Source organism: Sebastes fasciatus, chromosome 7 (genome assembly GCF_043250625.1).
Source record: "Sebastes fasciatus isolate fSebFas1 chromosome 7, fSebFas1.pri, whole genome shotgun sequence".
Taxonomy (NCBI): domain Eukaryota; kingdom Metazoa; phylum Chordata; class Actinopteri; order Perciformes; family Sebastidae; genus Sebastes; species Sebastes fasciatus.
In genome coordinates this window covers 33650031-33667301 of record NC_133801.1, presented here as the reverse complement: position 1 = coordinate 33667301, position 17271 = coordinate 33650031, and the positions used below count along the sequence as shown (strand labels likewise).

Sequence of the window (17271 nt, the reverse complement as noted above, 5' to 3'; positions counted from 1 at the left end):
TTCCTATTGGCTGTTCATTCAACGGAGGCAGCTGTCAATCACTCGCGAACTCCGATCAAACGGTCAAACTAGGCGGCGCTGATCAACTATTAATCAATATTCTGTTACTGTAATGCCTATTTCCCACGTAAAATGTTTTCAGAAACATCTTGTATTGTACTGTTTCGCTGTAAAATGAGAAAGCTCCGGCTGGTGGGCGGTGCTTGGTATTTCCTCAACTGATCTCAACATGGCTGCCGGGTCACAAACTTTCTCATTTTACCGCAAAACAGTACACATGGCACTGCCCACATTCAACATGAATATCACCTTGGCAGACGATGGTCACTCGCCTGCATTCGCCCATGTGTGACTGTGCCTTTATACTAAATATTGGTGTTTTGTCACCTCTTGGCTCCCTATCATTTCATTTGCTCAGTCTACTTTTACAGACTAACAGACAGTGAAACAAATCAAACACTGCTTGTTGATATGGTTATTTCTATTAATGTATGGTAAACATGGCTGTGCTTAGTGAATAATGGGGATATATTGTAATCAACAGCGTTGGTCCATATCACAGTAAGGTGATTTCTTGATATTTTTCTCTTCTTTTTGACCTGTTTCTGTCAGAGGCTGCTACTAAATTGTCACAGTTGGCAGATTTTTAACTGGAAACCGATAAAACACCTACTTGTCAAAGCACCAGATGCCCTTTTCCAGAACTCTCTTCTCTGCCTGGATCCACGGTGTGCTTGGATATTGTATGTGAGAAGGGAAATTGCTGATCAACAATAAAAAAAAAAGTGCTTTTTCATTTGAATGCAGCATGGTGACCGAGCAAGCTTTTATGACGCCTCTTCAACCAGCAAAAAAAATAGCAGGGCTGGTGTGTATGTATGTGTGCGTGTTCACACACAAAGAGATTCAGTTGATTTGCAGTGAAGCAGCAGGGCTTTAGGTGCATTAAGCTGGCTTTTCATTGTGAGGACATTGTCAAAACAGAACGGGCAAAAAGCCTATAAAAGTTATTTACTACCCAGTTACAGACTTACATACTGTAGCCAGTGAGGCAGAGCAATTCACAGTTAAATGCTACGATGATTATAACCTATAGGCGTATAAGAACCGAATTACACAAACAGATACCCAGAAATGAATGTGACATATACAACCTACAGTGTATGCACTGAAAGCCATTTCAATAGATCTGAAACACAATATACTTTATAATGAGAACAAATAACATGTTTTTGGCTGGACCGCAGAGGGCCAGCCCTACAAACACAAAACTCTGTCACTTAGTGACTGACTGAGTGATGAAGTTAAACGATTAGTCGGCCGAGTGTTGGAGTTTCTGCATGTAAATGAGCCGGAATAACAGAAAGTTTACGAGCAGGCCGCCATGTTGTTTCCTATTTGAAATGGCAAGTAGAAAACCAGGGACCAATCAGGTTCATTAGATAGGGTACGTCACCGCTTGAACGGCCAGTTGAGTGCCCAAGTGTCCTTGCCGGACCTGGTGGACATGTACCGCTGGATTTAACATTATAGCAAAGAGTATAGAAGCAAAGAGACAAAACTTATTTTTTTTTTGACAACTGCTGCTGCCGCCATTTTGGACTGAAAAGGTTATTATATTCATAACATTTTATTGTTCAGCACAGGTCATTTCGGTAGAATATGAAAATACAATAGAAATAATTTTGTTGTTTATTTTTGTACGGCTCTTTTTAAGCGGCCGTTTTTCTGGCGTCCGGTAGTCGCTTTCAGTCCAAAATGGCGGAAGCATAGCTCTGCTGCTGTGCGCTGGCATTGCAATGAAACGAACAATTGACTTTCACTTCTTGGCAATATCTGTTCTTTCATTACAAATTATTTGTATAACAAATTCACACAGTGACTATTAGGGCTGCACAGTTGATGGAATATAAATCATAATCACAATTTTGGCTTCCCACAATTAAATGAACACGATCGCCTGCGGGTATGGAAGTGAAAACTCAGTTTTAATGTGAAAGTGCAATAAAAATATGTTGTTGCTAAAATCAATGAATAATCGTGATAAATAATTGTGATATCAATATTGATCAAAATAATTTCATTTTGGCCGTAATCGTTCAGCCCTACTGACCATACACGGTCCAGCCATATACTCGGTTTTGACCAAGTCTTGTTTTCCAAAAATGTGTTGTAGCACTGATGAGAGCTATACTCACAAGAGCTGACCTGGGCGATGGTTATCTGTGGGCTTCTCTGTGAGTCATGCTTGTATGCACACTGCGAAGAGAAATTGTTGACAGAATATTCTGTATGTGTTCGGAAAGCTGTGAAAAAAAAGGTGTTATATACATCAGGGCATTTTTCTTCTGGGTAGATGGATGAAAGAGGCAGATAAGACTCGTTGTGTTTCCAAACTATTCATAGTAGATATTCACATTCAAACTAATTATAAAGATATTAAAGGCAAATTTCAATCGGTACACTTTTCACTATTCGATTTGGTCCGGCCTTGGTGGCATTTTGATCTGTCTCTGCAAATTAACCTCGGAGCAATACATTTGATCCACTTGATATTTGGACTGGTAAAAGCAGGAGCAAGGGAAATATGGCACATTGACATTCCTCCCCCTATCTGGTATTGAAATTGCTTAGCGCTATTGCATCCTTTCAAGCATCACACTGTGCTCGCTCATATGGATTAAATCCTGTTTAGAGAGGCTGTTGCCGAGGGCATTCGGCATAATGCCAGTTTGAAATGATCCATTGAGTCTTAAATAAGTTGGCCTCTTTCAAGTATAAATATCCATATCGGCTTATCGGAAATTGATAATCAAAAGCGATCTGAAATCTTGAGCGTTTCAAATCTCGACGTGCTGATCTTTTGTCTGCATTGAATACAATGTGCGTTAATTACCACTACTAGCACTGTTAATTATTTTGAAATTAACAATTGATAATAGATTCCATGTCAAAGTGTAAATGTAAGCCTGACCGTGGTCCAAAAAATCCAAATGTTGTACATGCAGGTTTCAGGTTCCGGTAACTCAAACCTGCATGTACAACATTTGGATGAAATAATTTAACTAACTTTCTTTCATTCAATTCTCAATATTAGACCATAATCTCAAAAGCTTATAGTGCTGTATATTTAATTGTCCTGTCTATTTAACTGAAAATGAAAAAAGTATGTATTAGAAATGTACATGTAAAGCATGGTAATACTGCGGGCTCAATTAGACTGAAAGCATGGGAGATAAGTCAGAGGAAATTACATTATCGCACTGGCAGAGCAGTATAATTCTCGCTGTTGACACAGTAGATAACATGATGACTTCGATATGACGGGGGGGGATTATAGCAGCTAGATTTGATGACCGTCAAATGCCCTCCACGCTCCTAATGGAGTGTCACTTGTAACCAAATTGCCTTGGTTTATCTTACAGAAGCACTCTCTTACTTATACTTTTTCAATGCTTTTAAATTCCATCTAGTAACGGCCCATAGTACAGGTGGTTGTGTTGTATGTGAAATCATTTCTGCAAACATTCCCATTTATAACAAAAAACTGATTGTAAATAAAGGTTAAATATGCTGCCCCTACGTCCATTGGTACACTTGGTAGCTTCCCTTAAACATAACCCCTAGTTATTTCAAATCTATTTCTTCATGATCTTTTGGAAATTCATTCTTCGCATGTAAAATTGTAATTATATAGTGTGAGTGAGTGTGTCAACCTAAATGTCATCGAAGTCACACAGTCTGCAGATTTGAGTTCTAATTAACACTCACCGTAGGGCTGTAACTAACGGTTCCTTATTATCTCCACCAGACGTAAGCCTGTGGGGAGCTCATGCGCTTGGCAGTGTGTGCGTGTGTCCGTCTGTCCACAGCTATTCTTGCATACTACTGGACCCATCAGCCTAATATTTTCTGTGCTCATTGATGACTATATGCTCAAGGACCTCTTGTGGTTGGGGTGATTCACAGTTTTTGAAAAAAATTGGTCTCATTTTGAACCGAAGCATCAGCCGTTTAATTCCATACCCGATATGTTATGATCCACTAAAGTTAGGAAGGATACGAGATTAATAAATCCCAGTTTTTGTTATCTCTGCCACCATCTTGCCTGTAAGGGAGCCGGGAGGGACAATTGAGTGAGATTCAACTCCTTTTTTGTTTGTGAAGAGAGAGAGAGACACACCTGGTGGAGATCTGCACTCTGCTGACGGCGAACTCCGACCAAACGGTCAAACTAGGCAGTATATATACCTATTTCTCTCCTCAAAATATTTTCAGAATCATCTTGTAGTGCACGGTTTAGCTGTAAAATGAGAAGTTTGTGACGCCGCCATCATTGTGAAATCTGGTGAAGGAACGCCAAGTTCCGGTCACATGACCGGAGCACAGCCAATAGGAACGCTGTCTCAATGAAATGGTCTGAGATTCGTTAAAGTCTCCCATCACAGGCTAGATGTTCTAAAGCCTGAAAACAGAGCCATGATGAGGTGCAGAAGTCTAGTTTTCTCTCAGAACACTTGAATTACAATATGATGAAAGGTTATTATGGAATTTTTGCCCAATGATGCCAAAAATATACTGCCTACTGCCACTTTAACATGATAACAACGCGTTAACGCAAATGTGTTTTTACACCACTAATTTCTTTAATGCATTAATGCAATTAATCTGTCAGAGGTTGAAGCAGGTTCAGTTTTAAAGCTAGACTAAAGATACTGGTAGCATATGAAACTAGAAAACCTAAACCTAATCCATTGGTACCAGCCATGTCATAGCTAGCTTGTCGAGAAGTAAATAGTAACGCTCCAAACCTGTGATAGATTTTGGAGTGACATGGGTTCTATGGGTACCCACGAGTCTCCCCTTTACAGACACCCCCTCTTTATGATAATCACATGCAGTCTGGGGCAAGTCATAGTCAAGTCAGCACACTGACACACTGACAGCTGTTGTTGCCTGTTGGGCTGCAGTTTGCCATGTTATGATTTGAGAATATTTTTTATGCTAAATGCAGTACCTGTGAGGGTTTCTGGACATTGTTTTGTGTTGTTAATTGATTTTCAATAATAAATATATACATACATTTGTATACAATAAGCATATTTGTCCACCCCCATGTTGATAAGAGTGATTCATTTGCAATTAATTGTGATTAATCATGGACAATCATGCGATTAATCGCGATTAAATATTTTAAGGATATATATCTATATCTGTCTATATTTGAAGGACCGCAAATATCACGGTGTAATTAAAGTACATTATTACAACAAAGATACACGCTTACACTACAAGCTTACATATAAAAGGAGATGGCATCGTTGCAGGCTCAGAGAGATTGCAGCTTCCTTTTGAAGTCACTCGTTCTGGTTGGCTGATGGAGCTGACAGGGTTATTTTGGGACAATGAAAATGCGCTGTGATTAATGGTTCAAAACAAAAACTCTATCCCGAGACGGTGTGTGTTCAGAGGACTGTAGCTCGGGAGCTGATAGTCCATCTGAGGCGACACCTCTAAATTAGTGCTGGTATCATAGATGTATTATAGAGCTCAGCCCCTTAGTTTATCACATACACTCACCACACAGAATAACACCTTAAATCAACCCAAGAGCCAGTGTCATTTGTGACGGCGCCTCCCGTAGAGCAGCCCCACCGGTCTGATGTCATCTGATCTCAGTGGATGAAAGCCCATCTTCGGGAAAATTCAGAAGCACCTTAATGGCACCTTTCCGAAACAGTCATTCGCAAGGATTGGGCGTAGACTGTAATTGGCACAATATATCTTGCCTCAATCTGTTTCTGTCTGGAATGAGAAGGTAGAGGCTCCAGGAGAGACCTTTTTGCTCCAGTCATGACGCAGGAGAGGTCACCAATATGTGGAGACATACCTCAAACATTTAAATGCATTGAAGGGCTGCAGTTGTAAAGCTCCCTCATCTGCCGTTGCTGTGTCATAATTCAGCGAGGTTTGACAATGCTGGTGCTTCACAGCTCACATAAAAAGGCTCCATTTTCTTCTATCGAGCAGAACCATTGTTGAGCACTCTATCTCTCATCTCTGCTGTGCTCATTCCGGGTACCTCACAGGAGCACATTGTTCATTGTCACAGGCTTAAGAGATATTAATGAATGTGATTGCTCTATCCTCCACTTGTGTTTGGACTCAATGCATGCGTATTTGACTTGGGCTGGATAATTCTCGCGGCTATAATTTCCTGTGTGTCGTACACTTTTTCGGCGCATTGACAAAGCAAGACTATTGTAATAAAACTGAATGACTAGTAGATTAAAAGTTTAGTAGTCGTTTTTAATTATTCAGAAGGTTACAGTGAGTCAGATCTTCTCGTTCAGTCTGACATCCGTCTATCTTTTTCTTTTATTTTTCATTTCAGATTCAGAATGCAGATGATGTGTTGATTACCCCCTTGGAAAAATTCCGGAAGGAGCAAATCGGTGCTGCGAAGGTAAGAGACCGCCTACACGGCACGCGCAATTAGCAGCTGAACAGCGGAGGATTTTTCATGTGTTCTTGACACCCTCGCCTCTCACCCTCCCCCCCCTTCATCTCCCCCTAAAGTGTGTAAATCGTTAATTAAAAGTAAAACATGACACTGCCAAGAGAAGTGGCTTAATCAGACTGATGGGGAGTATAAACGAAGCCGTCAGTTCGCGAATGTGATATTGAATGATATTAATTCATTATTTTAAGGTCGCTAGTTATAGTTTAAGGTGGCATCTTGAAATGAACAGTTATCTGACATTGGCAGACAGGTTCACAAAAAGAGCTGTGGGTGTTCTTTTCAAAAAAAGAATTAAACACAAATCATTAGGGTTGTCAATTAATTAAAATATTTAATTGCAATTAATCGCAAATTCTTTTTTTTATCTGTTCAAAATGTAACTTAAAGGGAGATTTGTCAAGTATTTAATTCTCTTATTAACATGGGAGTGGGCAAATATGCTTGCTTTATGCAAATGTATGTATATAGGTATTATTGGAAATCAATTAACAACACAAAACAATGACAAATATTGTCCAGAAACCCTCACAGGTACTGCATTTAGCATAAAACAATATGCTCAAATCATAACATGGCAAACTGCAGCCCAACAGGCAACAACAGCTGTCAGTGTGTCAGTGTGCTGACTTGACTATGACTTGCCCCCAAACTGCATGTGATTATCATAAAGTGGGCATGTCTGTGAAGGGGAGACTCGTGGGTACCCAGAGAACCCATTTTCATTCACATATCTGAAGGTCAGAGGTCAAGGGATTCCTTTGAAAATGGCCATGCCAGTTTTTCCTCACCAAAATTTAGTGTAAGTTTAGAGCGTTATTTAATTTCCTTGCCGACAAGCTAGTATGACATGTTGGTACCAATGGATTCCTTCGGTTTTTCTAGTTTTATATGATACCAGTATTTTCACTCTGTAGCTGAGCTCTCTGCAAAAATCGCAAGTTGCGTTAATCCGTTAAAGAAATTAGTTATTATTTATTAGTTTATTTATATTTATTAGTTATTGTCGCGTTAATTTTGACAGTCCTACCACATTAATGAGCTGATTACCGCATTCCACACAGTATTTCATTCCATGTATTTCTATGCAAAAGTAAACATGAAGAGTCTTCAGTGCTGTTATCCCTTCAAAGATACTTTTGTATGATCTACTTTATAATATGATTACTCTAAACTTTCAGTATCTATCTAATATATTGCTTTCACCTTTTTTTGTAATCAGATTACTGTAATCCTGTTACATGCAATGCACTCCTCCCTAACCTATTGGACATAGAGGATTGATATCAGTAGGGGTCCTGCAGTGCAGAGTGTTGCTCCAAGGCATCCCGGTTCCACAGTGGCTATGCTGTTGAAGCCGGGGTTGACTGCAGAGAACAGTGTGGGCTTGTTGCTACAAGCCATGCTTTCATTCCTGGCCAACGCAAAGGCATAAAATGAAAGTGCAGCAGCTTGTTTGTGGTCTTTTTTCCCTTGATGAGATCACACATGAAGAAGCTGGCAGAACTCAAGCCCATACACAGATCTCCCACTGAGGTTTCTGAGTCCTCTGCTAACTCCACACTGGCCTCTGTGAATCATTAACACATCTTTACATAACCCTAACCCCTGTGAGGGACATTCCAGCCTCAAAGTCACACTCTCGCCCATCTTCATTTATTTTACATGACTTGACAGCCAGCGCTCTGCAGAAGTAGTAATTTTTTACTGCACTTCATCTCAGCCTTCGCGAGCCAAGTTGCAATGTAAAGGAACCATTTCTCTTCTCCGTGCTGAGGTGTGAACATCAATCACTCTTCTTTTTCATCGCCCAGACTAAATAACCATTGTCGCTTCAACCATCCCATGTATCTACCGTAATAAAAAAGGACATTTCGCCGCCATCTCTTCCTCTCACTGTCCCCCCCCATCACAGTGCTCAGTGTTATTGCACCGACTCTCTATGTTTATAAAATGGTTTCTTAAAAGCCACACTCCCACTACCTCTTATTTCCTCCGACCACTTCCTCCTAATGGCTCTCTCCTCCTACGGCCCATCCCCCGCTAAACATTAGCCCAACTAGAGTGAGATAAAAGGCAGGCATCACGAGTGGCTGAGCAACTTTCCACTGTTCCGAGAATCTGGAGAGATCTGCAGGCTGTCTGACCCTTCCAGTTACTGCGCTTCATGTCTGAGAACGTCAGATGGACAAACGAGGAGCTCTTGCCTTATTTGGGCATACTGCGCCGAGTAATCCCGCTGAGGTTACGTACCAGTGTATCGGCTTCAACACTAGCAAGCACAACACTTCCACGGCCATAACACACCAGCAGATTGACTGCAGCACTACAGGACATATTAGGCACAGTCTGCTTCACACAAGGCTGAAACAAATGTTTTGGAATGAAACTTTTGCAACAAATAACACAGAAAGAAAGCCACAAGAATTCAAACAATCATGTATTTTCACTGGAACATGGATTTACTATACTGCCAAACCGGGATGTGGAACTGCAAATGTTTGTAACAAGTTTTTTTTAGTTTCAGATCCATTTTTGTGAGCTGAAAGGTGTTAAATTCCCAGCCAAAGAACAATACTCTGAGAACTGAAATAAGGAAGGGAAATCTGTCCTGGTTTCACATTTGCTGTTTGCAGTCACTGCCTCAACACAGTCTGCTCCTCTGTTCATCCACTAAGGCCCTGTTCACACCTGGCATTAACCTGAATGACCCGATCACAAGTGGACAGCTCTAAATACGTCCGTTCACACCCGGCATTAGAATGCGTCTCCACATGCGTCTCCAGTGACCACTTGTGATCGGCTCTCACTTCCCTGCTCTATATGCAAATAAACACATAGTAAACACACGGCTAATACGGCAGACGTTGTGAAGTAATATTACATGAATGTCAGTAGTGATATCCTACATATTCGTGAATTAGGGTACATTTTATTAGCATCAAAATATAAGGTTATTGGACCGGCGACATCTGTGCCGCTGACACCGCTGCCTTTGCCAGGCGACAGCAGGGTACAGAGTTAACAGAGAACCGAGAATGAGAGAGAGCGAGCGGGCGGTCGGGTGTAGGCTCCGCTCAAAGCACCGGAACGAAAACACCGGAACGAAAACACCGACACATCTCCGATTGTATGATGATAATGCACTTCCAGTGTCTAGTCTGATATCTGTAGATATGTAGTCTATAGATACGATATATTTTAATAAAATACAGTTGTACCGACAGAATACAGTAGAGCACAGAGGCTGTTTCCAAGCGCTCGTGTCTGCCTGTCTGTTCACCTGGAGAGCGCAGTGAGACCCAACGGATCTAAGCGGGACGTCAGATGAGTAGGCGGTCTTTAATGTGGCCCTGGACACATTCGCGCACACACTGCTAAAACAATGTGGCCATATGTGGCCCAGACCACTTCTGAATGTGCTCTGAAAGATCCGGTCTCAATGCGTCCTCAATGCGTCTTAAGTGCGTTCACACCTATAGTTAGAGCTGGCCTTCTGTGATCCGATCACTCAGGACACATGTTAATACCAGGTCTGAACGGGGACTATATTGCGAACTGATCTCCTACAAGTTAGACCTCAACCTCAGGCCTGAGCTCTTACGTAGTCCTGTTGTTATTGTGTCGATTTTCTTTCGACAAACTCAGAACCATTGGAGGGAAACTGCCTAAAGGTGATTCACACTATTTGTGTGTGTGAGAGAGTTTATTGGTTGTCAGATTCTTTAAGGCCGTAAAATTTTAAAAAAGACCCCGGGGACACGTTCTCAAGAAAACACCAGGGTGTCCAACTGGTGGGTGGCATTCCCGCTTTCAGACATTTTGACAATATTATATTCCCTTCAAGGGTGTTCAGCATTAGGGGCACCATAGGGGTCCATCACTAGCAGAGTGTGATTAGTGCAAACAGACCCAGATGGGAGTCAGATGGCCATGATAATTTGAGCTGTCCTCATCCTACAAAAGGTACACTGACATGAGATGATTCTTGGCTCATTATGTTCTCCAGAGGCGTAAATGACATTTGCAGTCATGCTATGAAATCCCAAAATATGCCAACCAAGACGCTGCGGAGTAAAGGGATCGATTTAAGTAGTTTGGAGATATGCTCGCCTGCTGTGGGCTACGCTAAAACTTTTCAATCATACAAATATACACGGTAGATTTTTATACTTCGATTACCCTTGGGATGTTATGGTAAGACAGTAGAGTTAGGTAAGTACCTATTTTCCTAGTACCTATCTTCAAATACTTCATATCCCTAAAGTCTGTACAAACCTAAGCTGAAAGGGTATGTCCATCAATAAACTATGATAATTGATAAAAGTATTGAAATTGCGTCATTAATAAAAAAAATTAAAAAATACAAAAATGTGTTTTTTTTCATAAAATGTTACAAAAGAAACAGTCAAAATATATTTATTCAAAAGATTTCTAAATGTAGAAACTAGGGCTTTCGCTCGATTAAAATACTTAATTGCGATTAATCACATGATTGTCCATAGTTAATTGAGATTAATCTCAAATGAATCGCACATTTTTTTAGCGGTTCAAAATATACCTTAAAGGGAGATTTGTCAAGTATTTAATACTCTTATCAACATGGGAGTGGACAAATATGCTGCTTTATGCAAATGTGTATATATATTTATTATTGGAAATCAATTAATAACACAAAACAATGACAAATATTGTCCAGAATCTAGGTACTGCATTTAGCATAAATAAATATGTTCATCATATGTCATAACTCTCCATAAGTTTTCTGGTTTTTGAGGCGTTTTGATAGTTTTGTTACGTTCATAATGTAACGTTATGACATCATCACGAGCGTACAACATGATGACACAAAAGACAGGAGCCTTAGCTTTCCACAGCAAAAAAAAAATGATGATTGGTGATCTAGCTATTTTGTTCTATTATTTGTAGTTGTTGTTGTTGTTGTTTTAGATGAATTTAAAGAGGATCATGCAAACAACAATCTACCGCAGCCGCCTGCGGAAGGTCCATTTTTAAAGGGTTCAATAAATTTCCAGTGGAACTGAATTGTGCTGGTTGTATTGTTTCATCGTTTTACAAAACTCTTGGATATTAATTGCGACAGAATTTGTGGTGATAACACCATCAAAGTAACAAAACCTTAAAATCTTACACACAGTGACTTAAATTAATTATCAAAATTGTCGTTGATTCATGAATCAATAGTTTGAGCACTAAACTGTTCACACTGTTAATGTATCATAAGGTGTAAGCACCATTGCCACTGCACAACACAGCACAGTTAGCCCACCCAAGATCGAAGATGGAATTAATGTCCTGGAGGTGTGCAGAATCATGTAGCATAATAAACTTTGTCAAGATTGTCAGTTAATATATTATTGATTAAGCAAAGAAATGTGCACTGCGATAAGACAAGAAAACTGCACTAGGCTTTGAAAACCCTTCAGTGAGGGAAAAAAATTAATGAAGGTGACAGCACTGCAGACGACTCAGACTTTATGCTGCAAAAACAGCAACATGCATGAATAAACATATTTCTTTCCATTATTCTCATGTCTGTCCCGTCATTTCCCACTGTGCCCTACCCAATAAAGCAGAAACACCATTAAAACAACCTTTCAGAAAGTAATTACTTTTTTTTCCTGATCACTAGGACTTCACAAGGCAGTCAAACCTTGAGAGGTCGGTCTTTACCTGTTTGAAGGCAGCAGCCATCCACTGTAATATATCAGCTGCTTGCCTTTTGCAAAAGCAATATGTATTAAATTAGTTTATATACAAACAGCAACATCATACAGTATTGAATCAAATGTAAAGGGCCTGAAAGTATAGTAAGTCAGGAGTATTATGCTTTATTGATATAATGTGTTATTTTGAAATAATTAATGCACAACAAAATCTTATTCTTGTATTCATGGTTGTTTTTTATGCTGAGAATTCATGGATTTCTGTTGTTACATAAATTTTTTCTAAGGACAGTTTTAATCTAATAACCCTTTAACTAATGGACAGTATCTGCTATGCACTGCCATTGAACAATGACTTCATGGAATCACTTTGATTGATGACATAATTGTTTGTAGACTTATTGTATTTTCTCCCAGTGTATTCACTGTTCTCTGGCGCCAAAAGTGACACTAAACACAGCACTGAGTGCTTGTGTTTCATGTCAATCCCTTTTTGTGGTGAGCCTTTCCTGTCAGTCTTCGCTGTCTTTGGGTTTAATAATAAAGCAGAATTGCTGTGAAATTGAGACTCCTGGGACAGTCAGCAGTTAAGGTTCACTAACTAATGTAATCTGTGTTCTTCAAAGATGAACACAGCAACTATTCGTATGGACACTGAAGAGAAATGCATACTGTAACAGAACAACAACAAAAATCTTAATTGACCCTTATTATAGATATCTGGATCTAATAGACCAGTGGTTCCCAAACTTTTTTTCTGGGGATCCACTTTTAACCCTAACCCATAAGTGAATTTATCTATAAATAGGGAGAAGAGCAAATTTGTATGTAAATGAACGTTCCTGACCATTTTAACTGCTATTTCTGCATCACCTTATAGTATCATGGATATAGGTAAACCAGCCATTTCAAAGATATATACGTTTGATAAATCACAACTTTGCTTTATGCATGTGTTATTAAAAAACATATACACATGTTAAATACTTTATAAATGAGACCAAATAGATGCATTTAGGCGGAGTTAACGGGCCCTCTTTTTTTTCCTCTCAGTAAAACAAACATAAAGTACGTTAGCCTTCCATATTAGATTCAATGTTATAAGTAGGCTACAAATATCACAGGCTTGTCTCATACACTAGCTATACCTACCAAAAGTAATACACTGTACTTCGTGTATATCCCACAAAATCTATTCCTGTGTCATTGACATAATCGTGAAACAGGACATATAAATAGCTATAATACCAGACTTTTGCCCAGGAGACTGCCGTCCGTGCCCTGCGTGAAACTAGAAGTCAGCGTTGATTTATTTGTCACGTAAGTTACGTACTAAAATAAAGCCACTACCGGCGTTATTTTAAGCCAAACCATTATCTTTTCCGAAACCTAACCAAATCGATCTTTCCCTTAGCCTAGCTAAGTAGTTTTGTTGCCTAATCCTAACCAAATCGATCTGTTCCTAAACCTAACCAAGTAGTTTTGTTGCCTAATCTTAACCAAATCGATCTTGTCCTAAACCTAACTAAGTAGTTTTGTTCCCTAATCCTAACCAAGTCGATCTGTTCCTAAACCTAACTAAGTAGTTTTGTTGCGTAATCCGAAACAAGTCGATCTGTTCCTTAGCCTAACTAAGTAGTTTTCTTGCCTAAACCTAACCAAGTTGATCTGTTCCTAAACCTAACTAAGTGGTTTTGTTGCCTGATCCTAACCAAGTCGATCTGTTCCTAAACCTAACTAAGTAGTTTTGTTGCCTGATCCTAACCAAGTCAGTCGATCTTTTCCAAAGCCTAAGTAGCTTTCTTGTTAAAACTAAGGAAGTTGTTTCCTGTGGAGACGGAAGTTTATTTTGAAAAGACTATGCATGTAACAAGTGGAAATGGACGTGTGTTGCTGGACATTAGTAGGAAAACTAACAAAAAAGGAGTAATAACGTTTTCATAAGATATCTTACAAACCTTTACATGAGAATATGTTGATTATCAGCTCAATACGAACATTCAGGCTCCCTCATGTGGCTCAAAAATGTACTGCAGATACAAATGTTAAATAAAATACAATAGAAGAAATTCTGCGAATTTATTTGACGACCCTAATAAAATCTCCTACGAATGACTATATTAGAAGATAGCTGACATTAAATAGCTTCCTGTTACCTGGAACATAATTAGGGTATAGTGTGAGGGAGCTCCTTAGTCATCACCAACCAGTGATGTAGTCTTAAAGAAGATACTAGCATTTTCCTCCCTGCAGCTTTGCTCAGACTCTGAGTTAGTCTCAGATCAGATAAAAAGGGAATATCTTTGTTCACTGTTCACCAGCAACGTGTGCATAGTATATGGAGCTTTTGTACTTTTATTTTTATTCCTTTATATTTCTTACATCATGTGTCAGAGAGAGCAGAGGGACTGATAAATGTTCATTTTTTTAGACCAAAGCTTTGCAGTTTGCCTCACACACATACACATTCACTAAATCTGGTTATTTTTAGAAGTCTGGGTATTTGTTTTTCAACTCTTCAGAAGCAGATGTTTGTAATTATTCCATGTTAATTGGCCAACTTCTCGCTGCCTGTGATGTCTCCTCGCAAAGTGGGATTTCAGGTGAGGAGGGAGACATTTTTTGGCTTTGCAGCAAAGTAACTGAACTCGAGCCGGAGCCTTGTGTTTTCTCTGCCTCCCCCGTGGAAGCGAGACCAGCTCATGTGTGGTGGAGCATCAAAATAACCCGGCTATTGCTATTTAATCGCCATCCTGGACCCCTGCTCCAATTAGCTTTCTCTAATGAGCTCACAGAGATAGGTTGTGGAGTTCTCCCTTTCATGTCACCGCTCAGAGAATCCATTTCAAATGAAAGTGTGGCGAAACGCGCCGCACGTGATGCCTCGCTATAGCCATTGATGTTTGTATTATTCCATGGTGTTGGACGGAAGTGCGATGGTGTGTGATATCTGAGGTTCTTTTCTCACACACACACACGGACACATTCAACCCTCCCTTGCTGCTTACATCTGTTACCATGGTGACGAGAGGCTCGGAAATGATGGCCCTGAGGCTCGTTAGGGCCAGTGTCAAAACTGGCGATGTACGGCTAGCGTCCAAATATCCCTCCCGCCTTCTCCGTGTCTGCTCTCAGCAGCCTGCCTGTGGCAAGCTTAGGACACCTGATGACCAGAAGAAAAGCCGCCTGCAGTTTTCTCTTCTTCTTTCTTCATATTAGCAATTAGCAAACTCACCCGTACTACAGCTGGCATCAAAGCGCTCTTAACAGCAACAATTCCACTACAGAGGAATCTGCATCAGAATATTCTTCTTCCTGCATCTGATTTATTCATGAGGGCGAACAAAGCAATCAGATGAGGAAATCTCCCAAGTGGTAGGTTGATGTGTGTTTTGTGCACCACAGACTGTTGGGAAGTGCTTCGGCTTCATCCGTTGCCAGCCACCTGATTACACTGGGGGCGCTGGCATTAGTTTGTGTCAGAAACTCCCTCCTCATGTGATCTTCAGGGTATATATCCATCCACATCTGTGTCCTCTGCCGCCACGTGTCGGGGCTTCAAAGCCTCCGCCTGCTCTGCCTCCCTCCTTTTCTAGGAGAGAATTTAAATCGCTCATATTCCACTCTGATTGCACAAGCATATCCGGGGGGTTGGGGGGTGGCGGGGGGTGCGTGCACCACATGGACAAACCAACAAACACCTGGTATTCTGCTGGGGTATCATTAGGGTAGCGCCAGTTTATACACGTCCTGACTGGATCAAAACAAAGCAGGACACTTTGGGTGACTTAATCAGGCTGGCTCTGCCTCACAGATTCACTGCTGCAGCTCTAAGTCACTCCCCTCCTCTTTGGAAGTGTGAAAGAGTTAGTCCAGACGTACGGAGGAGGGTTTGTTTGGTTTTTTTCCGCGAGGAGTTTTCTGGCACGCTCCCACTGGTCAGCAGTGCTGGGAGATTCCTGCTGTGACTGCGGGGCTCAGCTAAACCTAAAGCTCTTAATTTAATGTGATCCCCAGTGTGTGTATGTGTGTGTGTGTGCGTGTGTGTGTGTGTGTGTGTGTGTGTGTGTGTGTGTGTGTGTGTGTGTGTGTGTGTGTGCAGTGCTCATGAGCGTGTTGGTATTTTCCCCAGGGCTTCGGTTGTATGCGTGCTCACAAAATAAAGTCACGTCAACAGCAGTCACAATGCCAGACAGTCAGCTCCCTTTTGTTCTCTAATAACAAACACTCGATCCTTAAGGGAAATTTATTTCCTGTCAGCGTGATATCCTATTTAATCATATGTTTATTTTACTATCCACCTGTTTATTTTCTCTTTGTTTCCGAATAGCGGGTAGAATTGATTTTTTTTTTTTTTCCCACTCCTGGAAAGATCATTCCTGGGCCAGACATGACAAGAAAGATGGAAATAAGATGCTACTACATGAAATTATATATAGATTTTTTCCTGTGCTGTATTGTAATAGTTATGTAGGAGGGTTACAGTGGTGAATTCCTCCAGTGTGTTTAACTGCTCTGGGGGGTTGCTGAGGCAGAACACTGTTCTAGGTCATATCAGTAGCTAGTAGATTAGACTTGCTAAATTTCAGGGCCATGGGAATGAAAACAAACAAGCAGGATCTGGTTACACTGGCCGCGTCCTCACCCCCGCCAGCCCCTTGTTCTGTCTATCCACCAGCCCCCTCTGTGACTGTTTGCATAGCGAGATGGGCATTAAGTGGGCAAAGCTTGGTTTAGAGGTCAGACATGCAGATGAGACACTTGAATGCCCTCACACAGACAGGTTCTCTCTGCTTGGGCAGAGTTTGATTAAGGCCTGTGAAGTGGATCTTTTTTTTAGGGGGGGTGAAATCTCTTAGTCCATATGCTTTTATAGATTGGCATCTGGCATGAAAAGTCCATTTCCTGTCCGTTCCTCAGAGCCTCCTGGGACACCCTGTCTGAATCCTGGGACTATAGAGCTTGACTTGTCTTTGCAGGTGGAGCATTAAAAGGAAGGAAACCGCATCCAGCCAGTCCTGTGTGTGACAGTGCCAAATGCATTAATGCTATTGATGACATACA

General features: G+C 40.7%; 1 protein-coding gene across 2 annotated transcripts in view; it reads left to right on the top strand.

Annotated features, from left to right (window-relative positions):
- Window positions 1-17271, top strand: part of arhgap42b (Rho GTPase activating protein 42b) — an 87229-nt gene that overhangs the window by 43815 nt on the left and 26143 nt on the right. For both annotated transcript variants that reach the window (XM_074640438.1, XM_074640440.1), the window contains exon 4: window positions 6395-6466. In XM_074640438.1, the coding sequence (XP_074496539.1) occupies window positions 6395-6466 (72 nt within the window). The remainder of the gene's footprint in view (window positions 1-6394; window positions 6467-17271) is intronic.